Genomic DNA, 25505 nt, shown 5'->3' with positions numbered 1-25505 from the left:
CTCTAGTCTCTTGTGGGATTTTGAAACAATAGAAAAAGCTGAAAGACCTGCTTAACAGAGGCAAACACAGGATAAACATACCACAATGAACACCAGTCCCTCTTCCAAACAACCTATATTATAACACTTCATCTGATGTTATGACTGTTCAGAAATGATCTGGAGTTATGTAACCAAATGTGCTGATAATACCAAATTGTTCAGGGCGGCTAAAACAAAAAGGATTGTGAGGAGCTCCCATGCCGAAAAGTCCCAAAGTGATTTACAACAAGAATGAAATGCAATAATAAAAAGATGTAGCTGTATTGAAAACACAGTTGGAATAAAAACACAGAACTGTAGAGTTGGAAGGGACCCCAGGGCTCATGGAGTCCAACCTCCTTTCATGCAGGAATTACAGCTGAGGAATCCCTGACACAGGGCCATTTTGTTTAAAGTCCACCACCTTCCAAGGGAGTTCATTCCACTGTCAAATATCTAAGTTCTGCTGCTGCCCAAATGCACGGGAAAATAAAAGCAGATTTGCCCAGTGCCAAAACGATTACAAAGTTGGTGCCAGGCCGGCATGCCTGGGGAGGGCCTTCCGTAGGCTGGGAGCTACAGCAGAAAGGCTTGTGCTCTTGCCGCCATCCTTTGGACTTCCGTCAGAGGTGGCACACAGACAAGGACCTCAGGGGACAATTTCAGGAACTGGGCAGGTCCCTATGGGAAACGTTCATGTGTTGCTGGCTGAAATGGGAATGAGGGGTGGGGGATAAACCTGGATAAACCCCTTCCCCACCCCAGGCCAGAAAATTGTCTTTACTCCCAGTGCCCCTATACCATTTTTTGCGTCTGGGTGGGCAACTGGAAGAGGCAGATTTGGCCCTGGAACCTCCTGCTGCTGACCCCTATAGCTTAATGGGGAATTTAGGTAGTCTCTAGTGCACCCCTCCCCCCCTCCCATTTTGTTTATGAACATTATAGAGCCTCGAGGCTTCACTGTAATGAATATCAATCGTAAGGAGTGCGCCTTCTCAACGTGTTAAGGCATGATCCAAAGTGAGACACGGTTCTAGCGGGATTAATGTCTTCCCAGGCCAGGCTGATGGAGATAATGAGGAAGCCACCCAGCTAGACAAAATGCAATGCAATAAAAATGATTCCTAGCATAAATATTCTGGAGATCCCAAGATGAAGGACAGAAGGTAAACTTCTCCAGTTGATTCTGGAAGGCACTCCTAGAGAGGAAGTGGAGGCTGGATCCCATTTTGGGGAGAGCCCCCAAGCCTCCCCGCCCCAGGTGCAATGTCCTGCTCTGACCTGTTCCTGCTGCACAAGCCCACTGATATGTCGGGCAAAAGATCCCTGCATGGCAGGGGGCTGGACTAGATGACCCTCATGGTCCCTCCCAACTCTACAGTTCTTGCCACATGTGACCCACCTCCCACTTTACACCCTTCCCTGCCCCTTGGAAGAATTGCTCCCAAGCGGGGTGCAGGAACAACCATCAAAACAAAGACCCTGGACAACAGTTCTGGCAGTACCTTCTTGCCTAGTGGTTAGAGAGGGGCTGAGAGGATGAGTGGAGTAAAAGGGCATCTGGGTTCTGAGGGAGGGAGAATCCCCAGTTCTTTTGTAGGGCTGAAGTACTAGAGGGAAATCAAGGTTCCTTGGGGCTGTGCTCCTATGAAAGAAGGGAGCCACGTGCAGGTTTTGAGGAAGAGAGGCCTCACATTTAAAGAGAAGCTACAGCAAGTTCTCCACCTGTAGCCACGGTCCCTCTCAGCTTTGTCATCTGCATGGCACACATAAAATGGACCTGCTGCCAACTTCCAGCGCCTGTAGCCTTCTCTAATTAATCCTAATTACACAATAACAGAAATAATGGCACATTTGTCCCATTCATGTCTGTCTCCATTTCCCTTGCCTTCCTTTTCTTGCTACTGTGGAAGCTATTTTCAGACTGTAAGCCCTTGCAACAGAGAGCTGTTCTCTCATTCTCTGCAAATCATATACACCTATAAAGATAGTAAATAATATCATATCATAATATTGCCCCTCCCCACACTCCCCACATGTTTCAAATACGCTCCTCAAACATATACATTCATCTGTTTACCCATTCACAAACATACAAACCTTTCCCCCCAAACAACAGCAACAGCAGTTGAAGAGTCCTGGGGTTTGGCAAAGTGCGGGGAGCAGAGGAGTCTTGCTGACATCACAGGCCCAGGGGAGAGCAGCCTTCTTGGCCCTGCAGGCCAGATCTTTATCTCCCCCACCCTGGCGGGCCAACTTTAGCAGGGGCTGGGGCCACCCATCTGTCAAAGTTGGCCTCCAGGGGAGGGGGAAGATACTGCCCAAGCAGGACTGAATTCAATCCTGCTTTCTGCAAGGCCAGCCAGTTCCAGGAGAGAAGCAGCTGGTGTGCTCAGTCCGAGTTGGACTGATCTCGCTGCACCTGGGGAGTTCAATCCTGCTTTCTGCAAACGGGTCTCAGCCTGCCACACACCTGATGTCACATATGGGCAGGTGGGCATGATGGGCAGGTGGGCACGATGTTGGGAAAATGGTTTGGAGGGCCAATTTGGGGGGGGGGGCTGGTGGGCCACCTTTGGCCTGCGGGACAGAAGCGTCTCACCCTTGCATTAGAAAACCTGCAGCAGCAGCTGGCTCACTGCACAGTTACAGAACTGATTTATTTTCTTTCTTTTTCAGAGCACAACCCCAAAGAGAAATATATATCTTTGCAGAGAACAGGGCAAGGGCACTTCCAAAGCAGTGCCATTTGCTCCACAGATCTGTCTCCACCCGGTGATACACGCCAGCAGCCGCAGCGAGGAAAGAAAATGACTAAACCTGCTGCAGGAGACATTCTAGGGTTGAATGCTGCTTATTGGGAGCAACCTTCATTACGATTTGTCCTCATATAGTTTGGCAACCCTTGAGTAAGTTGTCAGGCCAACAGAGTATTGATGGAATTGAGCTGCCTGAGAGCTGGCAAGAGATGCCTGTTTGCCACCCCTGCACTGGGCAGACTCCAAGCCAGGCAGCTGGCCAGCCCACAGCAGGTCCAGTGGGGCAGAAGGTGAGCACAGTCAGCTGTGCATCCTGATCCCCTTCACCAGGGCTTACTCCTAGGTAGGCGTGCATATCATTGCGGCCTTTGATTTAAGAATTTTCACACAACTGGTGGTGCAATGCTGTGCTCACCACTTCAGAGAACACAACGTTAAGCTTTCCCCCTTCCAAATCTAAAGCTACTTTGGGGGCCCTATGGAGGCCAAAAGTAGACATTTTCTAAACTTCTACTACTATAGCCATTGTTTTGAAAGGACACTGAAAATGGTAGTAGGCACAAAATGCTGTTTCCTGAGATTAAAACTGCAATTTTCAATATTAAAAACAAAGCAAGATTCTAGCCCTCATGGCTGCAGGCATATATATTTGGGGGCCGCGGGGGGGGGGCAATGATTGCTGAAATCTCAGCAGCCCAAAGGGCAGTTGCATAAGAATTCCAGCAGAGGAGTGAGAAAGATATCTGTCTTCTTTCTCCTCTGATGGTCAGCAAAACCAAAATAAATTATGCAAACAGCAAAAATGACAATACAGTATATTCATTTATTTGTGCGTTATTTGCGCATGCACAATGGCCGTCTCATACGTACACATACAGTATTATTGTTGTACTGAGCATACCTTTTAATATGTGATTGTTTATTCAGGGGCATCTTAAGTGGCTTCATGCGCCAGGGCAGGAACCAAAGCCGCTCTTGGCCAACTCTGCCCTGACCCCCCTCTCCTTTTTCTGCACCCCTTTTCTGGATAAAGCTGAGAAATTCCAAGGCACTTAACTTCTGGCAGGGGAAATGTGGGTGTTCAAAAACTGACAGTGCCTAAGGGCCACGAGCGTAAGAAGGGGGGGGGGGGATGCATTTTCTTTCCCCTTCCGGCTTCTTAGGAGGAAGTGCCAGTACAGCAGATCACCAGGAGTGGTGCGGTAGCTTCCTGTGGGAACAGCCTCAGCACCAGACGGGCAGCCAAGGCCCCGGAGGAGGGAGCTCAGGCCAAAGAACTGGCTAATGGCCAGGGGCAGCCTGCGCTTCTTCTCAGGCGTCCCTTATGAATGACGCTGCGGCAGTCCTGCACCAACCCTGCTGAGCGCAGAGGCTGCCCCCCCCCCACGCCCCCCAAGGCTCTCCATGCTCTTTTGGATGGCAGCTCACTGCACTGTCTGTTTTTACTGTGATGCTGCAAATCTGCCCAAAGCATGCGAAAGGGCGAGTAGCACATTAAAATGAGGGTGCATTATCATGGCAGACGTCTAAAGTACTTTCAGATCACTTAGACTGCCATGGCTCCCAACACATAATTTTGGGAACTGTAGTTCACCCCTCAAAGAGCTACAATTCTCAACACCCCTGACAAACTACAAGCTTCTGGGACTATTTTTTTTTGGGGGGGGGGGAGCCAATGTATGGTGTGGATGTGACCTAATTGAGCTGAAACCTAGTAAACACAAAGGTTTTCCACGGGTCATGCTGTGAAAGGATCCACTCAGCAGGGTTCATGTCTGGTTTAAAGACACACACTGCAAAGTATCCATCAGAACAACCACTGGGTGACCTTGGGCCAGTCCTGTGACTGTTCTCTCAGCCTAATTTACCTCACAGGGTTGTTGTGGGTTGCTAGTAGTAATATCCTTATTTGATGGCAGCAGATGGAAAGCCACCTGCTATGTTAAATTTCCCACAGTGCCCTGGACAAGCAGCACATCAGATGTGCCAGGGAACTGTGGGAAACCTGACATGGAAGGCAGCTTCCCACACCCAGCTGCTAATGTCTGATACGTTTGGGGCCAGGAAAACAAAGGGGCAGGAGAGCCAAGGTCTCAGTGCCAATGGACTCTGCCAGGGGGCTTGGGCCCAACAGCTGCCCAAGGGCGCTGGCTGCTTCCTCCTTCTCTATTTCCCCTTTGTTCACATAGCTGTGTGGATGGGCGATCCAGCTGACCCAGAATCCTGCCTTTAACTTCCTCTGTTATTTCCCTGGGTGCAGCTGAGTGTAAATCCCTGGATGAAAGAACCAGCTGAGTCAACCTCTCTGCGCACTCTGCCCCTAAACTCAAGCGCACAAAGCTGACCCCCCACCCACGCTTCAGAAGTTCTGCAAGTGTTGCTGAATGTGACCCAAGAAGCAACTTGCTTTCCCAGTTCTACCTGCCTACAAGGAAGTAAAAGGAGAACACGCAAGAACAGGACTCCTGAAGATCTCTGCATGTTGAGGGCTTTTCGCTCTGGAGCCACTAACCCTGAGGCGGATCAGGAGCACACAAGCCTCAGCGCCTCCCCTCTGCTCCCTCTCGTGTCAGGTCCCAGCTGGCTGCCAAATTATCTGTATGTTCCCGCACTTGGCCCCACAGAGAGTTGGTTCACTGCTCAGAATGCAGAGAGGAGTCTCTGCTAGGCTGCAGCAGAATTGCTTCACAATATTCTGGATTTGTGGGTGCAAGCCTCTCCTGCAAGGTTATGGAAAGGCCTGCAAATCTTACTCCCTTGAGCTAAGCAAAGTGACTATTAGCTCAGCTTAGGTGGACTTTGCTATTGTTTTGCATGCTATTGTTCTAAAGCACTATTTTAAAGCCGAGTTGTTTGAAAATGCATATATCGCCATGAGTACTTGTTTAATAAATTTCAAATACAAATAAATAATGCTATAGTCTAAAACTTCACCGTTCTGAATGTCTGCACTTGCACAGTTCTGTAAGCACAGGACTGCACAAATGGCTTGAGCAGAGTTGCATGTGCTGCAGACACCCCCTGGCACCCAGGATGGTGCCTTCCTTGTCATTGGCTATTCCTGCATCCCTGGCATTAGAGGAGCTTTCCCTTGACACTTCCTCCTGCAGGAGTTGAGAACCCCACTCACTGCTTCAGCCTTCGGATGCCCTTGCTCATGTCTCCTACACAAATCTCAGTGGTTGTACAATGGACTCTTCTGTCACATGGAGGGGCAGGGGAGGGGGAGGGGGGACCAGCCTGAAATCTCTTGTTCTGGAGTGCAAGCATCAGGTCCACAGTGAATGCCCACCCAACTCCCTTCCAAGTGGCTATATAGATTAGCCTATGACACCCCTTTATTACCCTAGAAAATAGCCTCTACTTTGGACGGCTCTGGGCAGGTGGTGATGCTGGAGCGCCTTCAGATTGGCTGCAAGAAGTTCCTGCAGCCAATCCGGAGCCTTGCCACCCATGACTAAGGTAAACCCGGTGGGGCTGGCAGGCGGGCGGCGGGTCTGCGCCACAACATGGGCATTTGCCGACGTGAGGATCCAGGGCACAGTCCTTCAATGGCTGCGCTCGTTTCTCTCCGGTCGGGGACAGAGGGTGGCGCTTGGGGGGAATTGTCATCCCTCCACTCCTTGGTGTGTGGAGTGCCCCAGGGTGCGATACTCTCCCCGATGCTTTTTAACATCTTTATGCATCCCCTCGCCCAGCTTATCCGGAGTTTTGGGCTGGATTGCCATCAGTATGCCGATGACACCCAACTCTATCTGTTGGTGGATGGCCATCCTGACTCGGCCCCAGACACACTGATCAGATACTTGGAAGCTGTGGCTGGATGGTTACGTGGGAGCCGGCTGAAGTTAAATCCTTCGAAGACAGAGGTCCTCTGGCTGGGACGGGACGATATGGGACTGAGGGGGCAACTCCCATCTCTAGCGGGGGCGCAATTAGTGCCAGCACCGTCCGTTAAGAGTTTGGGTGTAATCTTCGACACCTCCCTTTCCATGGAGGCGCAGATTGCAGCTACAACAAAGGCGGCATTTTTCCATCTCCGCCAAGCTAAGCAGTTGGCTCCTTACCTCTCTCGCCCTGACCTAGCCACTGTGATCCACGCGACGGTCACCTCCAGACTGGATTATTGTAACTCGCTCTACGTGGGGCTGCCCTTGAGACTGACCCAGAAACTCCAGCGGGTGCAGAATGCCGCAGCGAGACTCCTTACGGGGTCTTCGCTGTGAGATCACATTCACCCGGTGCTATACCAGCTGCACTGGCTCCCGGTGGAGTACAGGATCAGGTTTAAGGTGCTGGTTTTAACTTTCAAAGCCCTATACGGCCTAGGACCCTTGTACCTACGGGACCGCCTCTCCTGGTATGCCCCACAGAGGAACTTACGGTCTTCAAATAAAAACATCTTGAAGGTCCCAGGCCACAGAGAGGTTAGGCTGGCCTCAACTAGAGCCAGGGCTTTTTCAGCTGCGGCTCCAACCTGGTGGAACGCTCTGTCACAAGAGACTAGGGCCCTGCGGGACCTGACATCTTTCCGCAGGGCCTGCAAGACAGAGCTGTTCCACCAGGCCTTTGGTCAGGGTGCAGCCTGACTCCCTCCTTTGGCAATCTTTACAAAACTTTAGTTTATGGTTGCCATCAATTTTGATTTTAATTAATTTTTATAATGTTTTTATAATGTTGCACTATTTTAGTGTTGTTAGCCGCCCTGAGCCCGGCTTTGGCTGGGGAGGGCGGGATATAAATAAAATTTATTATTATTATTATTATCATGATGGGTGTGTCGCGGGGCTTCAGCTGGAGCTTGGTGCTGCTGCCAGTGCGTTCTGCGGCCGCGCTGGAGCAGTTGGAGGGCGAGCTGCATGCCGCCTGCCTGCACGCACAGCCTGCCTGCCGACCTGGCCTCAGACGACGGGCTGCAGCATATGGTGCATGCCACCTGGGAGCTCCGCGGGACGGGCCGATGGAGCAGCTGCTGCTCATCAACAACGCCGGTGAGTGGGTGTGCCAAGCTGTGCTGCTGAGCGCATGCAGAGTGCTTTCCTCCTCCAGGTCCAGAAGCAGCTGTGGAACTGGTTTGCAGGGTATTTATATTTTTAAAAATATAGTCGAGTCCCCCACAAAGTCTGAGGGACAGTGGACCGGCCCCCTGATGAAAAGGTTTGCTGACGCCTGCTTTGGTGGATCAGAAACAGAAAGGGCAATCTTTAACGAAGAAAAACTGGACTTTGGCCAGTAAGTTCAGGATTCAAATTAATGCTTGGCTATTCAGCTACATAGGAACTGAGTATGGTCTAGGCCCTAGGGTTTCAGGCAGGGGACAGTCCTCCCCTACAGGGAGATGCTAAGCCAGGCTTCCTCAACCTCGCCCCCCCCCCAAGATGTTTTGAGATACTGTTCCCATCAACCCTGACCACTGGTCCTGCTAGCTAGGGATCATGGGAGTTGTAGGCCAAAAACATCTGGAGGGCCGAGGTTGAGGAAGCCTGTAAGCACTGAAGTCAGGACCTTATACACACAAAGCATGTGCTCTACCAATGGGCTAAAACCTTTCTCCACTTGCTTAGGGTGACTTGATATCTTTCAGGCTCAAGTCACCATCTGCACCATGGCCTACCTCATAAATGATTGTGAGAATGAGCAGAAATGTAAAATGCTTTGCAAATTCAAGGTGCAAACTAATTGTTATTACTATCTATGATACATTTTGGAATGTCGCATTTTGGAATCTCTGTGCATATGGACAGCTCTTAAAACATCACAACCAAATTTTGCATGATGGCTTCTGAGATCAAAGTGCAGATTTTCATTTATGTTTGAATACCGTTAGACACCCTTTTAAACCAAAATGACTGAACCTTTCAAAAGTGCACTGGTTTCTTAGAGCTCCTGAGCAATGTGCGAGGCTGCTAGCGGATGATAAAGTATTTGAAGTGTCTACATGCAGCTGGGCTCTTTTGGGGACAATGGTGTTCTCCCTACCAGCACTATAGGCAGGGATGTATTCATATCACAAAGGGGCTTTCTAAAGAAAAAAAATCCTCCATATCAGAAGTGCTCACTCTACAAAGGCCTTTCTTTGCATAATTGGATTAACTCCTGAATTGCTCAAGATTTTCTGAAGGACTCCTTACAAGAACCCTGTTTGTCTCAATGGCTGAAGGAGACCATAGATGTAGGGCAGGCTAACTCTGTGATGAGGACTCTGGGTTCTCCTGCACGACACTATCCCTACTTTGGCAGGATTTGTGTTTGGGGGGGGGGGCTTCTCCCAATTGCTGAATTCATGTTAAAGCACCAGAGCAAGCAAACTCCCCATGCAATAATCCAGGGGTTGCCAACATGTTGCCCATGAGCACCAGTGTGCCCAGCGGTGCCTCCTATGGCATCTGTGAAGGACTCAGCTGGAGGTGCAAAGAGCTTCTCTCTGCGAGTACAGCTGTGGCTGATGTAGGTGCCTTTCCCCATTAGTGGGGGGGGGGGGGACTAATGGGGGACATAGCCTGCTGCATTTTGTAATTTCATCCTCCTTGCTCTTTAAATGTGGCAGCCATGATGTGTTATGCCACATCCCAGTGGCACTTTCCCAGAATTCCAAATGTGCCCAGAGGCCACTGAAAGGTTGGCACCCCCTGCACAGGCACAGCCGTGTTAGCTGGATTTATAAAGCCCTTTAAACCCCACCCTGGAATCCCCCTTTGCCATGAAGCCTTTGGCTTCTCCCCCAACGGAAACAAAGACGAAGTTTGTGCAGCTCCATTTGCTGACGGTCTTCCTTTGACGCTCCCTTTCCTCCTCTACGTCTGTTGTCTCTCCCCCCACCAACCTCTGCCAAAAATTAGATTGTAAGCTCCTTGGGGTATGAACCTTTCTTTTTTGCTTACCCTACCCTGCAGAAATGTCATGTATATTGACAGCATGGTATAATAAAAAATAAAAATAAAACCTAATTAAGGTTTTATATTAGGTTTTATTAGGAGTAAACCTAATTAAATCTGCACAACGCATCCAGTGCTCCATCTTTCAAACTGCAGACGGAAGCTTTTCACTGTGCTCAGGAACCATTTTTGCTTTCGTCAACTTTATGACTGGATCCAGACTTTAGTGGGTAATGTGGCGGGCTTTGGGTTTTCACATTTCAGTGCTTCCCTGTGCAACACCAAAATGCAGTGCCCCCCCCCCCGGTGTATTCTGTACTAAGTCACTGCTGCCGCACCCCCTGAAGGACCCTCTCAGCTCAGCATCCAGTGTGGGCAAACCAGTCCCTCTGCCCTAAATCTGTCTCTGGTGGGCTGACCTAACGCCGACCTCGGCACTTGCCCAGAACTGTTGCTGCCCCTGCTGGGCACTGCTCTGCTCTCATCTATATATGCCACCACCACCTGCTTGAGTGAGCACATCTGGGGAAAGTTGCTGGCAGTATCAGGCAAGGCGGCCAAAATTGGTGGATGGTGTCAGCAATGCTGTGTGAGGGCTCCATGGCAGCAACCAAGCCTGTTACCCACTCCAGTCTCTGGAATGCAAAAGCTTGCTTGCTACTATCGTTTTTTCTTTTACTGAGTTTTAATAACAAGTGATACTTAAATAATGAAACATTTAAAAATCAGTTGCAATTACCCCCTCCCTGTTTCCTCACTTATATTTTGGTCCACTTAGTTGAAGAAAACAGAGAGCAGTATCTTTGCTCATTACTTTCTCATCTTTTATGTGGCATCACAGAAGTAGGTATCACCCAGCTATTACTTTGAGATTTTTTCCGAATGCACCAATACAGAAACCAACAATTATCAAATTACTGCAACCACAGGGTGGCTGCTCTAAGTCTGTGCTGATCTATCTCCTCTCTGAAATGCTTATGGGTGAACCCCAGATTGGTTACACAAGAAAAACAGTCACTAAGACTTCAGACATCCTCTTGCCCCACTGCTTTCCTCTGGGGAAAATCGCTCTTTAGTGCTCAGCTGGAGCAAATGGCAATTCGGGTTTTCTCCAGACTGAGTTTTGCTCTGATTTAGCACTAAAGAGCAGGTTTTCCATGGGGAAAGAGTGTGGCAAGGAGGCAACCACTCAACCCCGTGCTTTCTAGGCTCTATGATGAACTAAAGCTGGATCAACTGGGGCCTTGAGACGTAGGATAACTTTAACACATACACATGCACACTCCGGATCTTGCAAGTAAGTATGGAAAGCATACACACTGCATTTGGGATCCAACCTGCAAAAGCAGGAGGCAGAAGCCAGCAAACTCCTAAGCCTCGGCTGTGAAATCTGTTCATCTAGATGAATAAAACATGACAGGCGTCCCCCCCCAGGCTCTGGCAGTGTTTATACCATGCATATTCTCTGTGCCAGCATGGAGAAAGCAACCTCTGATCCAAAAGGGAAAGACAAACACACAAACACCTCTCCCCTCTTCTCTGCATTTTCAATGGCGTGAACAAACATGTTTCTGCCATTTGCTGCGTTTCACCCGTGAGCACGAGTGATGGACAGCCTTTAATCAGCAAGGGCTGAACCAAAAGCTCAACTTTCCTTAAACATTCCATGAATTTGCCTGTAAAAATAATGTGTATTTCCCCACCCCCACTCCCAAAATCATTAGTCTTATCGAAACTAATCTGGGGAGCAACACAGTCTAAAACAGAATTCCCTGAAGTTAACGAACACCAGGCCTTTGTTAAAATCCTAATTTCTAGTAGGTAACAGGCTTAATAAACTCTAAAGGCTAATAGAATCCTCATTATGACAGATGAAGAATGGGGTGGGGAATTTAGTGGAGGCTGCCCCACTGACCTTGGCCTGCGCTCATCCAGCCCCCCCCCCAACCACCTGCCTCTTTACTTACAACAGTCCAAAGGACGGCCCTGCCTGCCTCTCAGCTTCCTCCTCCTTCATCTCAATGTTGCCTTTGTAGAACTCAACAAGGAAGTGGATGAGGACAAAACTAGAATTACTGATTTAAGTGATTGAATGAATTCCAGAAAATACCCAGGCAGAAAAAGCCCCAGTGATTTTCTGGGGAATAGCAACTTCCTATAATCAAATAATAGCATTAAAGGAAGTTCCCTGTTTCAGTTCAACGCTTGCAACTACTGAACCTCAACTTCCACAATTAACTTTTTGGAAAGGCTGGAGGGAGTCCATTTATTGATAATTTAGGACAGGCATGTCCAACAGGTAGATTGCAGCCCCCCAGTGATTTCCTTCTCCCCCTTCCTCAAAAGGGGGGGGACACACACCACTGTGGCTCCCTAAAAAAAGCTCAACAACTTTGCCTTTTCCAACAACAACTCTAAAAAAAGCTCAAGAACTCTGGACCATCCAACGACAATGGGTAGATCAGTGCCAGTTTTTTTTCATACTGTGAGTAGATCACAGTCTATTGGGAATTGGACATCCCAAACCAACACAGGGAAGCAATTCTCCTCCCTAAACGTGATTGATCTATTGTGGTTTGTTTCTTTTTTGCTGACCTCCTTTACTGAGTTAGACAAGACGAAATCAGCAGCATAGGCTAATGTGTAGCAGACAGGAGATGAAACTTGAGAAAATTATAACAGGCTTCTGGAAAATCTGCACCATAATAAAATACATAAACTGCCAGAGGTTGGATAAGGAGTTTGCACTGCAAACGCCATCACAATTTGACCACTGGCCTCCGCTACGTGGAGCCACAAAACACTCCTCTTCTGAGGATGCCTAGTGTGTAAGGGAATTCCAACTTTCATTTGAATCCATCAGCACATAAAATAGAAGTGTTAGAAAGCAATCAGGCCGCCTCCTCTTACCTCTGCCTCTTTGTATGCATGCAAATGCTAGACCATTAAGAAGAACCCTTTGAGCTGTCTGGATCTTAGAAAGCCTAATGTCATTACTTGTTAATGGAATCTTTCTTCCTTGCCTTTCTAAGTTGAGCCCCCATGGAGAATGCTAAGGAGCTTGCTATTCCATTTCCCATTACTGTTACTATTTGGGGAACATGTGAAAAGGGGAGGGGGGAGAGAGGAGGGACCACATATGAGCAAATGTTCGTGCTTGCTCAAAGAGCAAGAACTCTGAGCTAAAAGATTAAGTGTGCTGCACTAGTGGAACCCATGTTCTGCAAGAATAACAATAGCTGAATTCTGTGATCAGTGTTTTTGCACGTCTTTTCCTATGCATAAATTCTCCTGTTTCTGCATATGCTGCCTCTGACTGCTGGAAATCTTATTCAGCAAGATCTTCTGGAGTCTGATACAGTGGTACCTCAGGTTAAGAACTTAATCTGTTCTGGAGGTCTGTTCTTAACCTGAAACTGTTCTTAACCTGAAGCAGCACTTTAGCTAATGGGGCCTCCTGTTGCTGCTGTGCCGCTGCTGCACAATTTCTGTTCTCATCCTGAAGCAAAGTTCTTAACCCGAGGTAATATTTCTGGGTTAGCGGAGTCTGTAACCTGAAGTGTATGTAACCTGAAGCGTAAGAAACCCGAGGTACCACCCGAGGTACCACTGTATTTCAACAGTCTCATGGGAGAAGTTCCAGCTGGTTATGAAACATTTTCCTTGCTTACCATTTCCTAATAATAATAATAATAATAATAATAATAAAGCACTGCAACTCAGCTCTCTGAAGCTGGATATCTGCAATCCAAGCCCTTGCTGAAATTCAAATATTCATTGGAGACAAACTCTGATCTGCCCTCTTGCAAACTGATACTTAAAATTGACAACGGTCTTGTCATCAAGCCATTTTCTCAGCAAAAGGAGCTCCAGTATTAGCTCCAGAAAAGATTGTCCTCAAGTTGTTTGGGTGTGCTGGGTCCTTCGCCGCAACCCAGGGGAACACACCCCACACCTTTCCTTTCTGACCTGCATTAGATGGGTTCCTTGCACACAGCCGTCTGCATGCGCTCCTATTGCCTTCAACGTATGTCAGAGCTGCTGCGGAGGCTGGATAAAGTGATGAGCTTCCCAGAGCTGGAAAGCAGCCCCTGAGCCCAGGGAACAGCTCTTCCTTTCCAGCTGTTTCTCCCATTACTTCCCCTCCTCCAACCTTGCATCCAGGGCCAAGTCCCTGGTCAACGCTGATCCTGCACGGATGAGGGCCAAAGAGAAGTGCACCACAACTACCAGGCTAGGACTATGTGAAAGATAACATGTGCTCTATTGCAGCCTTCACCAACTTGGTGCCCTCCAGATATTTTGAAATATTACTCCCATCAGCCCCAGCCAACACATGCTGACTGAGGTTGGGGGGAATTGTAGTATTTAAAACATCTGGAGCTGGGTGAAGGCTGCTCTATTGATCTCTGCTGCGTGTGCACTTTTAGGGAGGAAAGGCAGGGTATAAATCCCACTGATAAATATATGCATAAATAGGCAAAGCAAAAATTCTGTGCTCAGATCAATCAAATTCTGCAGTTTACATAAATTATGCATATTTGCACGGTATCTCTGAGGTTGCATAATTCTGATCTTAAAACTGTTTTGTGCCATTGATTTTGGCTCTGCTAGTCATGGGGAGAGGAGGGAGGGAAATGGAGGGCACCCCTCCCCAATGAATATAAGAAACAAAGATATTCAACTGCTGCAAGGAACTGGGACAACACAGGTGGATGATCCCATTTTATCCTAATAGCGCTAATATCTGTGATCTGTAATACCAAGGTCATATCCCCACCACAAATTTAAAGCTCTCTTATAGCTTCCCCAGTGAATACTGAGAACTGTAGTTTCTTAAGGGTGCTGGGAAATATTAGAAGAGCTCCTCACAGAGCTACAATTCCCAGCACCCTTTTAAAACTGCAGCTCCCAGGATTCTTTGGGGGAAGCCACGCCTGTTAAAAGAGGGCTTTGCTTGTATGGGGTGGAGGAGACCTTGGAGCTGATTAACCTTGTCCTTCCTGGTCTAAGCCCAACAGGTTAGCTTACTGCTGAAACTCCATTTTTGACCAGCACAATTATAGCCTGTTGGACATCCTAATGTGAATGTTCAAATATATAAAAGGATGTCACATAGAGAAGGGAGAAAGGTTGTTTTCTGCTGCTCCAGAGAAGCGGACACGGAGCAATGGATCCAAACTACAAGAAAGAAGATTCCACCTAAACCTTAGGAAGAACTTCCTGACAGTAAGAGCTGCTCGACAGTGGAATTTGCTGCCAAGGAGTGTGGTGGAGTCTCCTTCTTTGGAGGTCTTTAAGCAGAGGCTTGACAACCATATGTCAGGAGTGCTCTGATGGTGTTTCCTGCTTGGCAGGGGGTTGGCCCTTGTGGTCTCTTCCAACTCTATGATTCTATGATTCTATGTGAGGCACATGGCATTTGTACAGAGAGCAGGCGCTTGAAGCTTCTACTACTCTGACTCTTCAGTTGGCATTGAAGAGTCTCGCTCTGTGCAGGCCGGCTGGAAAACATGAACAGGGCGAGAGGGAAGAGGGAGTCCTTTGTGCATGTGCTCAGGTTTGCCTAGCTGTGCTGTAGACGCATCTGCCACTCATCTCCCCGTGGAGGAACCCTCTGGACAGTGCTCTGCCTGCCTGCCTGCTGCATACTTGGCCACGGAACTGCTGACTTTTCTATGTGAGGTTATGGAATAACTTACACATGAGAAAAGATTTGCCTGCTGACGACACTCTCTAGGTCCAGGGATCTTTGTACAGCCAAAAACCTCTAATTTCTTGTTTCAGTATATAAGTGACAGGAGCTGCAGAAGAAACTAGATTGTTTTCCACTTGAGATCAGTTAATACCCTTGGCTAGAATGTCCCTTTTTATTTCTGTTGCCCTCTGCTTTGGTGAGCCAAGCAGTGAAGAGAAAGGAAAGGCTGTGATAAGTTTCCAGCCTTTGATACAACAACAGAGAAAAGCAAGGGCTTTCTTGGACTACTGTAATACACTCTATGTAGAGCTGCCCTTGGAGACAGCCTGAAGCTGCAGTTAGTGCAAAATTCAGTCCCCAGGCTCTTGTAGGGATTAGTCTGTTGGGATCTTCTAGCACTCTCCTGAAGCAGCTCCACCAGCTGCCTATCAATAGCAGCTGTTTTTGCTGCCCCGGTTTCCCAATGCCAGGCATCAGTGAGGGAGAGGGAGAGGGCAGCAGGGAGCTTGGCACAGTGAGGTGGCCTGAGCATCAAAACAGGTGTACCGCTGAGCTTGCACCGGAAGTGATGTATGGCATCGGAAAGCAGGTCATTGATGCAGCCATCCAACATTGGCTGCTACTACTATCAATATGCTACTGGGCCACGTTATTGGTGCTGAGTAATACATTACAAAGCCCAACACAACTTGGGACCTAAATATTTGAAGGAGTAGCAACTTGCTCACCTACTAAGATACCCGGGGTGGCAGGGGGTGGGTGTTCCACAGCCAGCTGAGATCTGTTCCACAGCAACATGGCAAAGCACCTGCTCCAAGTCTCTTCTCTCCAGCTGGAGACTTTTTAATTTGCACAGCCGGGTTCTGGGTGTTAATATATAGGCCAGGTATAAGGTGAGACTGTTATTTCTCTACTGGATGCTGTTTTGATTGTTACTGCTTTTCCCTTTATTATCAAATGTTGTTGTTATGGTTTTAGATTCCTTTATTGCAGGGTGGGCTAAAAAAATCTGAATAAATGAACAAAATAAGGGAAAATTAGGATAAATAACTTATTCAAGAACAAAGTGAACACTTACTGTCCAAGTCAGTGAAGTGGAGGGGCAAGAGTATGGAACAGGGACCTGGGAGACCAGGGTTCAACTCCCCATTTGGCCATGAAGCTCCCTGGGTGACCTTGGGCCACTCACTGCCTCTCAGCCTCGCCCACCTCACAGGGTTGTTGTGGGGATTAATTGAAGAGGAGGAGAACCATATACCGCAGCTTGAGGATCTTGGAGAAATAGGTGGGATTTAAATGCAATTAAAAGTAATAATAATACGAAGTCATTATGAGATTGGATTTGGCACCATTTAGTCATACGCGAAATGTGAGCTCAAGGCTTGGTAGATGGTTGCACCCAAGCGTGCGACTGTCTGTGTGGCAGTGCAAGGCAGTCCTCTTCCCAAGCACATTCCCCCTCCCTCCCTTTGCCTGCTTATCTCTCGGCTTTTGCTCCGGCAGCCCCACACTTTGCCCTCCTTTCCCTTCAACCTCAGCCTGCAATTAAAAGCCGTGCACCAAAGAGCCGTTCTGTACTCTCTTGTTCCCCGGCTTCCCTTTGCAAACAAGCCCCAGTGGCTGGCAATAAAGAGGCGCTTTTTCTTACTCCTCCCGTCCCTCCTCTCCCCCTTTGATGCCTCCTGCCAGAGGCCCCGGCTCCAAGGCCACATGGACCTCACTTCAAACTTCTGATGCTGGCGAGAAATAAAGAGATCCTTTGTAGGCCTGTAAAAACAAACCCCTTAACAGCAAACCTCTCGCAGCTGGATATATCTCCCCCCTAGAACGCCCTGGCCCTCCTCTTCAACCCTGATGAAACATCTGACAGAAAAATGATGTAGCACCAGCTAATGGGGTTAGGCAAAAACTTTGGAGGCTTTATAAGACTGAGCTGAAATGGGAGGGAGGATGCAGAGGAGGGAGGGGTTAACAGCAACAACAACATCCACTCCACACAAAACTGATTCCCATATGCTCGCATCCATGGCAATGAATTTTCAGGAAGGCCAGTGAAACGGGATTACAAATGTTCATCCATCAATGTGAATGCAGGAAGGATGGTAATCCCACTGCTCTGGCTCCAGGACATCAGCGCCTAGTAAAATCTAACCGACCGACTATGTGATCATGCGGATGTGTTCTCTCACAGACTGGGGCCCCTCCCAAATTCCCGTTCATTGTACATTCATGATTATTTGTGCTCGTGACAGTATGCAACTCTAGTTTAAATACTGTTTGTGCCTGCAAAAGTTTCTGGGTGCAAATACCACTTAATTTTCAATCAGTGTGTATACTGCAGCTTCCGGCTGATATCCTCTACATTTCATAGTGCAGATGTTCTGGGGCAGAGGTGACGACAGTCCCACTTCTGTTGCGCTATAGCTCAAAACGGCCCCTCCAAGCAGCAATGGGGAAGCATTAAAGGACAACTAATGCAGAAGAACTAATCTTCCCCCACCCATACATCAAATGTGAAGGGTTGGTGACTCCACTCACCTGTCAATCATGCCATATCACAATGACAGCCCTTTGAAGCCCCTAAAATCAGCTAACTTCCAAGTACTGCCCTGAGGTCTTCCAGTCTCCTTCCATCATGTGTTGGGACTGTTCTGGATACAGTCTCAGTTCAACAGTGAGACTCAGCACGCCTGGGCATCACCCCACAGGAACTGAGAATATGACTTTGGAACAACTCCCCCAAATAATCTGCAGTGATGAGCAAAGGCTGTTCCACAGCAAGCAAGCATGTTCACGTGGAAATGTGTCCCTGAAGGTTAAATGCTTGAAAACCAGTTAGCTAGCTAAAATTTGTTTACAGCTGGATTTTTACAAATGGAAAGAGATGAGCAGTAATGTCACTTAGACATGGAGCGCAGGACAGTAGCTCTAAACTGCCAGGAGGCAGTTGAGGGCAAGAGATAAAACCACCTAAATTTAAGAATAATTCAGCAGTGCAGCAAACTGACAAGAAAAGGATGTGAGATTTATTAGAGGGGCGCAAGGTAGTTTTCTAGGCAGTCCCACCCAGCTTTGTTGGAGGGGCAGTTGGGTCTGCAGCACTTTGTACTCCTCATTCTGCTGCAAAGAGGGAAGGGTCTCCACAGGTTATTCATCCCGTCTCCACAAGGTTGAAGAGGCATCTGCAGGGCACCTTCTTTATGGAAGCCCCCCCTCCCCCGCCCATTCAGATGTTCCACTGGATCCTCTTTTAAGTCTCCAAATTTACTAAATCAAGTTCTATTCGGAGATTGCAGCCACTTCACATCAACAAAAGTCCGTCCGTTTTGTCAGTCTGGACTCTGCACACTCCAGCGGACCATGTTTGAGTCCCAGAGGCCTTTTCTGCTTCTTGATTCCCTGCCGCTGCTGCCGCTCTCCCCCGCTGCACAACCTTCTGCACTGACAAAGGCCAATAAGTGCAATTCACACCACACATTTAAAAGCACTATGATACCGCTTGAAACACACAAGTTTCCCCTAAAGAATTCTGGGAGCTGTCACTGGTTAAAGGTGTGGAAACCCTTATTCCCCTCACAGAGCTACAATTTCCATAGTTCCCTGGTAAGAGGGATTGACTATTAAAGCATCCTGGGAATGGGGTCTCCTGACAACTTTCAGCACCCCTAACAAACCAGAGTTCTTTGGCGGAAGCCACGATGGTTTAAAGTGGCTTCATAGTGCTTTAAATGCAAGGAATGAAGGCGGTCAAAGCCTTCCTCACCTCCCCCCCTTGCTTTTCTCACCTCCAGGTCAAGTTCAGCGAGCACCTCCTGCTGGTTTTCCCCAGGCTGCAGCTGAAGCCTCTGGTCTTGCTGTAGGCCCTGCTTCAAAAGGGCAGGCTTCATGAGGGGAAGGAGATGGACCAGCTGTTGCAACTGTGGGAGAAGAGAGGCGCTCAGAGTTAGTGGCTGACATGAGCACCATGGGAATTGGTGCTCTAAAGCGATCAACTGGGACACCCCCTACACCCCCCAATTAGCAGTCAACAAATCTGTCAGGGTCGGGTTCTCTCAGTTTCTTATTTCTCCAGTCTTAAGCTCAATTCCACTACATTTCTGCAACTGTGTGCATTATATATATATATATATATATAATGCAAATATATATATATATATATATATATATATATTAGTGTGGATTTCTCCTAATACACACATTTTTGCATGCAATTTGGCCTGCGGCACATATTTTTTGCAAACAATTTCTCCAAATACATTTGTATGTGGTATTTTCACTAACATTGTCTGTTATTCACTCTGTACACCAGTTCAGTGGCTTTATGATGCAAAGTAGTTTGTACATTTGCTTAATAAATAGCTAAAATAATCACACCTGCTCTTTTACGCATACTTCCCCCTACTATAAGCATCTTTGTACAGTGGTACCTCGGGTTAAGAACTTAATTCGTTCTGGAGGTCTGTTCTTAACCTGAAACTGTTCTTAACCTGAAGCATCACTTTAGCTAATGGGGCCTCACGCTGCCACCGCACGATTTCTGTTCTCATCCTGAAGCAAAGTTCTTAACCTGAGGTAGTATTTCTGGGTTAGTGGAGTCTGTAACCTGAAGCGTCTGTAACCTGAGGTACCACTGTACATATTATTTGCATACAAATGTTTATAAATGTGAATTTCATGTATTGTGAAATTCCCATATTATTTTCAGAAAGTGTGAACTAAGAATCCAAAGGGCAATTTCTCCCCCATTGCTGCAGCCAACCTCTTCCCCCTTCTGCCTTTCAGAAGGAGCCGAGCCCCATGGCAGCATGGGAAGGGGGGCGGCTGCTTTGTCCCGGCAACACCTGGCACCAAGAGCAGCTGTGTGCTTTGCTGCGACCTAATAATAGAGGCCGGGCCAGGCCCTTCAGTTCCAGGGGCTGCAGCCGAGAGCCCAGCCAAGAGGCCCGCGAAGATCGAAAGCCCACCGAGTCAGACGCACGCGGAGATCAACGGGTGAAACACTATTCACTCTGGCACCATTCCCACAAACTGCAGATGTTTGGACTGTACCACTTCAGAATTGCAGGTGGGGACTCACATGAATTGAAGTGCTCCCAATATTGAAAGCAATGTGAACAAACAGATCCGCACACAGTTATAAGTCCAGGAGAACACTCACAAGCCAGCCTTGCCCCCCACATACACCTTTTCTGTGTATGGGGATTTTTATTTTTCCCCTGGCATGGCGGAGCATTCAACTATGTGACTCTTCAGCTGGCACCAGAAGTGGTACAGCTCAGAAACAAGCACATTTGACCACCCACTGCTGGCAACACGTGGGTCTAAACATTGGGCTGAGGACAAGCCTTTGGCCCCATGTCCTCCTCCTTCCCGATTTACGCCCGGCCCAAGCCCTGTCTAAGGACATTTCCTTGGATTCACCCCTTGATATCTTTCCTTTGCTGTCCCTCCTTTGAGATACTTTGCTGACAAAGGCAAGGATGAAGAGCCGCAAAGGTAGCAAGAGGTGAAGGCTGTGGACTTCATGGAAAAGTGAGTTGGGGGGGAGGGACTGGAAGGAAAAGAGTGGGAGAGGGGGGCACCACATAGGTGTTCTGGGAAGCCGTTCTCGGCTGTGCAGCTCTTCCACATGGGGGGGGGCGCTATTACTGGCACCCCGTTTCTGTATTCCTCAGTGCACTTCCAGGCAGAATCTGGCAATTTTCAGACTGGGTGTGGAGGCAGCAAGGGATGGGTGCCTTATATTACAGGTGAAAGATATGCCAGGTCTCCCTTGATGAAGACAGAACCGTAAGGAAAACTGACTCATAGGAAGGGAAACTACCAATTGCGTTCTTTAATATGGTGTCCAACTTTGATTTGATTGATCTATGGCTTTTTAAGCACCCGTTAGAACGCCAATTCACATTTTTCTTCTCTATTCACAATTCTTTTTCCAGAATAGATCACCTTTGGGCTTCAAAAGAATTAATAACTAGGGTAAAAAAGGTGGAAATTCAGCCTAGAACAATCATAATGCCATTTTGATGACAACAGCAGGTGAAAAATGTTCCTCATTTAGAAGGAGGTTAAACAATGCCATACTGCAAAGTGAACAGAACGTAAACAGGGGGATTCAATCCCTACAATAATCTGTTGATTTTAATCTCAACAAAGAAACAGACTTAAGTATAGTATGGGACGCTAGTAAAGCGGCAATGAGAGGTTTTTTAAATTCAACAAAACGCTTTCTAAAAAAAAAGGAAAAGGAAAAAAAGAAGCAGGAGTTGTCAGAGGCGTTATTAGAAAAGGAGAAGGAACAAATTCTAAAACCAAAGGATGAAAATATCATACAAGCAATTAAATTACTTCAGGCACAATTTTCGCTATTAGTGAATCAGGAGATTGAACAGAAAATTAAATTAATGAAACAGAAAAAGTTTGAATTTGCTAATAAACCAGGCAAACTGCTAGCATGGCAACTTAAAAAAGAAGGAAAGAATAAGATAATAAATAATATCTCTCTCATAGAATCATAGTTGGAAGAGACCACAAGGGCCATCGAGTCCAACCCCCGAGAGATCTATCTATCTCTATCTATCTATCTATCTATCTATCTATCTATCTATCTAATCATCTATCTATCAACAAAAAGGACTCCAAAAACCATGTTTTATCTTGCTTATGTATTTCTCTACCTACAACACCCAATAGAAAGGCTTTTGGTTTCTTTACAATGCATATTTCAACATTTTAATAAAGTTCATTATATATCCTTTCCCAGGAAGCCTTCACTTTCTTACAAATCCACCACATATGGGAGAAGGTACCCTCTTTTTCTTTACATTTACAACATTGATTAAACTGGGCAACAATTTTTTACTTTTTGAATGTTGTCTAGATTTCTACAACTGATTTAGGGTATTTTTGCACTGCTGAATCAGGAAATGGCATCCGTTTCGCTCCATCAGGTCAGGTTTTTGTGCTATGTTGATTTGAAAAAATCAGATCTTGTGACAAAATCGATTACATTTTTGTGGCATTATCAGCTGATTTTTGTCAACACATATCATCCTAAATATGTTTTTAAGAGAAAAAAAAGTTTTTCCAACAACATATATTGATTACCTGATAGAAACATCGATTACTGTAAACTGTATGGTGGGCATTGATAAAGGTAAGTACACGTAAATTGCATGTTGCTTCACCATTTTTCAAACGTCAGGGCTTGAACTTCCGTTTCTTGGAACTCCTGGAATGCTTCAGAGTCCAACAGTAGTCAGCCATCATGACTGCGTCCCAGCGACCCTGATACCTGGTCTCCATCTCTTTCATGTCCTGATGGAATCTCTCCCCCTGCTCGTCACTCATTGAACCCAGGTTCTCAGAAAACCGGTCCATATGTGAAAATAGGTAGTGCATTTTGACGCTCATGTTGTAGCCCAGGTTTCTGAAAGCAGTCAGCATATTGTTGACAAGTTCTGCGTAGTTTCTGGCCTTAGAATCATAGAATCATAGAATCATAGAGTTGGAAGAGACCACAAGGGCCATCGAGTCCAACCCCCTGCCAAGCAGGAAACACCGTCAGAGCACTCCTGACATATGGTTGTCAAGCCTCTGCTTAAAGACCTCCAAAGAAGGAGACTCCACCACACTCCTTGGCAGCAAATTCCACTGTCGAACAGCTCTTACTGTCAGGAAGTTCTTCCATTGGCCTTATTGTTGCCAATGAAGTTCTTCACTACCAGAACAAATGCCTTCCACGCTTCCAGTTCCACTTCGTTCATTGAGTTTCCGAACTCTGGATCTCTGATGAGCTGACGCATCTGAGGACCGTCAAAGATGCCAGCTTTCAACTTCTCCATGGTCAATCCTGGCACAAGTAAGTGAAGCAGTCACCATCCTTGTCCGAGCTTGATGTGCAGCGGTGGGAAGAGTATTCTGTCTCTGTCCACCAGAGGGTCGTTGATGACGTTCCTTTTTTTTAAAAAAAAATATTTTTTATTAAGTTTAGCATAAAGACAACATACAATAAACAACAAACAGAACAGAAAAAAATAACAGTTACAAAAAAAAGAAAAAAGAAAGAGAATAAAAAAGACAAGAATAAAAAACAATTTTATCTTCATAATGTTCCTTGCATTAACTTGTTTCTCTGACTTCCCCAAGCCTCCCTTCCCTGTATTCCAAATCATACCATCAGACAGCAAATCCCTTCCCTCTGTCTTAATTAGATTTTTGTCTTAATTTAAATATCCTATGTTAGATTGTTCAATTCTTATATCTTAAAATGTTGGATCTTTTAATTTTTAAAATTTTTAACTAATAACCTTATTACATTCAATCTGATGTCCTTCTAACATTCATTAATCTTATAACATTTCTGTAAATAATCTTTGAACTTCTTCCAATCTTCTTTCACTGTCTCTTCTCCCTGGTCTCTGATTCTGCCGATCATTTCAGCCAGTTCCATATAGTCAATTACTTTCATCTGCCATTCTTCCAGAGTGGGTAGTTCTTGTGTCTTCCAATGCTGTGCGATGAGTATTCTTGCTGCTGCTGTAGCATACATAAAAAAAGTCCTATCTTTCTTTTGCACCTGTTGGTTGACCATGCCCAGAAGAAAGGCCTCTGGTTTCTTCAGAAAGGTGTATTTAAACACTTTTTTCATTTCATTATAGATCATCTCCCAGAATGTCTTAATCCTTGGGCATGTCCACCAAAGGTGGAAGAAAGTTCCTTCAGTTTCTTTACATTTCCAACATTTATTATCGGGCAAGTGATAGATTTTTGCTAACCTGACTGGGGTCATGTACCATCTGTATATCATTTTCATAATATTCTCTCTTAAGGCATTACATGCCGTAAATTTCATACCAGTGGTCCATAACCGTTCCCAGTCAGCCAGCATTATATTGTGACCAACATCTTGGGCCCATTTAATCATTGCAGATTTCACCGTCTCATCCTGTGTGTTCCATTTCAACAGCAAGTTATACATTCTTGACAAGGTCTTAGTTTTGGGTTCTAGCAGTTCTGTTTCCAATTTTGACTTTTCCACCTGGAAGCCAATTTTCCTATCCAATTTATAAGCCTCCATTATCTGATAATAATGAAGCCAATCACGGACTCTGCTTTTTAGTTTGTCAAAACTCTGCAGTTTCAATTTATCTCCATCTTGTTCTAAGATCTCCCAATATTTTGGCCAGTTGGCCGATGACGTTCCTTTTTCTGCAAGGCACCAATTCCTCCCGCACAGGCCAATCCTTCTTCATGTAATGCTGAGCACGGTCCCTACTATCCCACATGCACAGAAAAATGGGTACTAGGTGAAGCCAGACTGTTGTCCCAACAAAAAGTTCACCATCTTCAGGTCAACACAAATAAACCACTTATGCTGATCATAACCAATTTTCTCCAGCACATACTTCACCCCTTCTTAGTTCTCCTTCAGTGTACTTGAGTGAGCCAGGGGTTTTGATCCCCCAACTTTATGCTTTGCCGCACCAATTTATGGAAGATTTCGAGGTTTTATGACTTCAAACTGATCCCTTTTCGACATAATCACCCAGAACTATCGAATCTGAATACTTCTTGTCATTAAAATAATCATTTCCAATCAAAACAATTATTCAACATGGCATTTTACCCCCACCAACTTCTTCTAAAATGCTCCATACAAGCGTACATGTGAACAAAAACGTAAAAAAACGACGTGGCCATAGCTCAAAAACTTGACCTGATTGAGCAAAACCAATGTGATTTTTGGATTCAGCGCATCAAATTCATCCTAAATCAGCTGAAAAAATGCAGACAACAAATTTGTTGTTGACCAGTGTTATTTAGTCTGTACATTTTTGCCAACTTCACTGGTTTATGTACCATCTATAAATCATTTTCATACATTTTCTTTAAGTGAACTGCAAGCTGTAAAATTTATTCCATCTTTCCAAAGTTTTCCGCAATCCTCTAATTGTATATTATAACCAATGTTTTTGCCCAATGTATCATAACTGATTTAACTTCCTCATCTTTCATGTGCCATTCTAAAAGTAGTTTACACATTGTTGACAATATTTTAATTTTAGAACTCAACAAATCTACTTCAAACCTGGATTTTGTAGATTCAAACCCATTATTTTTCTTATCTTCTTTAAATATTACATTTATTTG

General features: G+C 46.2%; 2 protein-coding genes across 7 annotated transcripts in view; both read right to left on the bottom strand.

Annotated features, from left to right (window-relative positions):
• Positions 1-25505, bottom strand: part of ANKRD39 (ankyrin repeat domain 39) — a 320177-nt gene that overhangs the window by 128645 nt on the left and 166027 nt on the right. The gene's annotated exons all lie outside the window — the stretch shown is intronic.
• Positions 1-25505, bottom strand: part of FAM178B (family with sequence similarity 178 member B) — a 173604-nt gene that overhangs the window by 19781 nt on the left and 128318 nt on the right. For all 6 annotated transcript variants that reach the window (XR_014515032.1, XM_083456602.1, XM_083456604.1 and 3 more), the window contains one exon: positions 19139-19270. Coding sequence is in view for 5 of the 6 variants with exons in the window: in XM_083456602.1 (XP_083312728.1) it covers positions 19139-19270 (132 nt within the window). In the remaining variant the exon portion in view is untranslated. The remainder of the gene's footprint in view (positions 1-19138; positions 19271-25505) is intronic.

The sequence above is a fragment of the Podarcis tiliguerta genome, assembly GCF_965153285.1.
Source record: "Podarcis tiliguerta genome assembly, chromosome: 8".
In the NCBI taxonomy this organism is placed as follows: domain Eukaryota; kingdom Metazoa; phylum Chordata; class Lepidosauria; order Squamata; family Lacertidae; genus Podarcis; species Podarcis tiliguerta.
The sequence above is the reverse complement of the archived record's forward strand: the minus strand, read 5'-3'. Positions and strand labels throughout refer to the sequence as shown.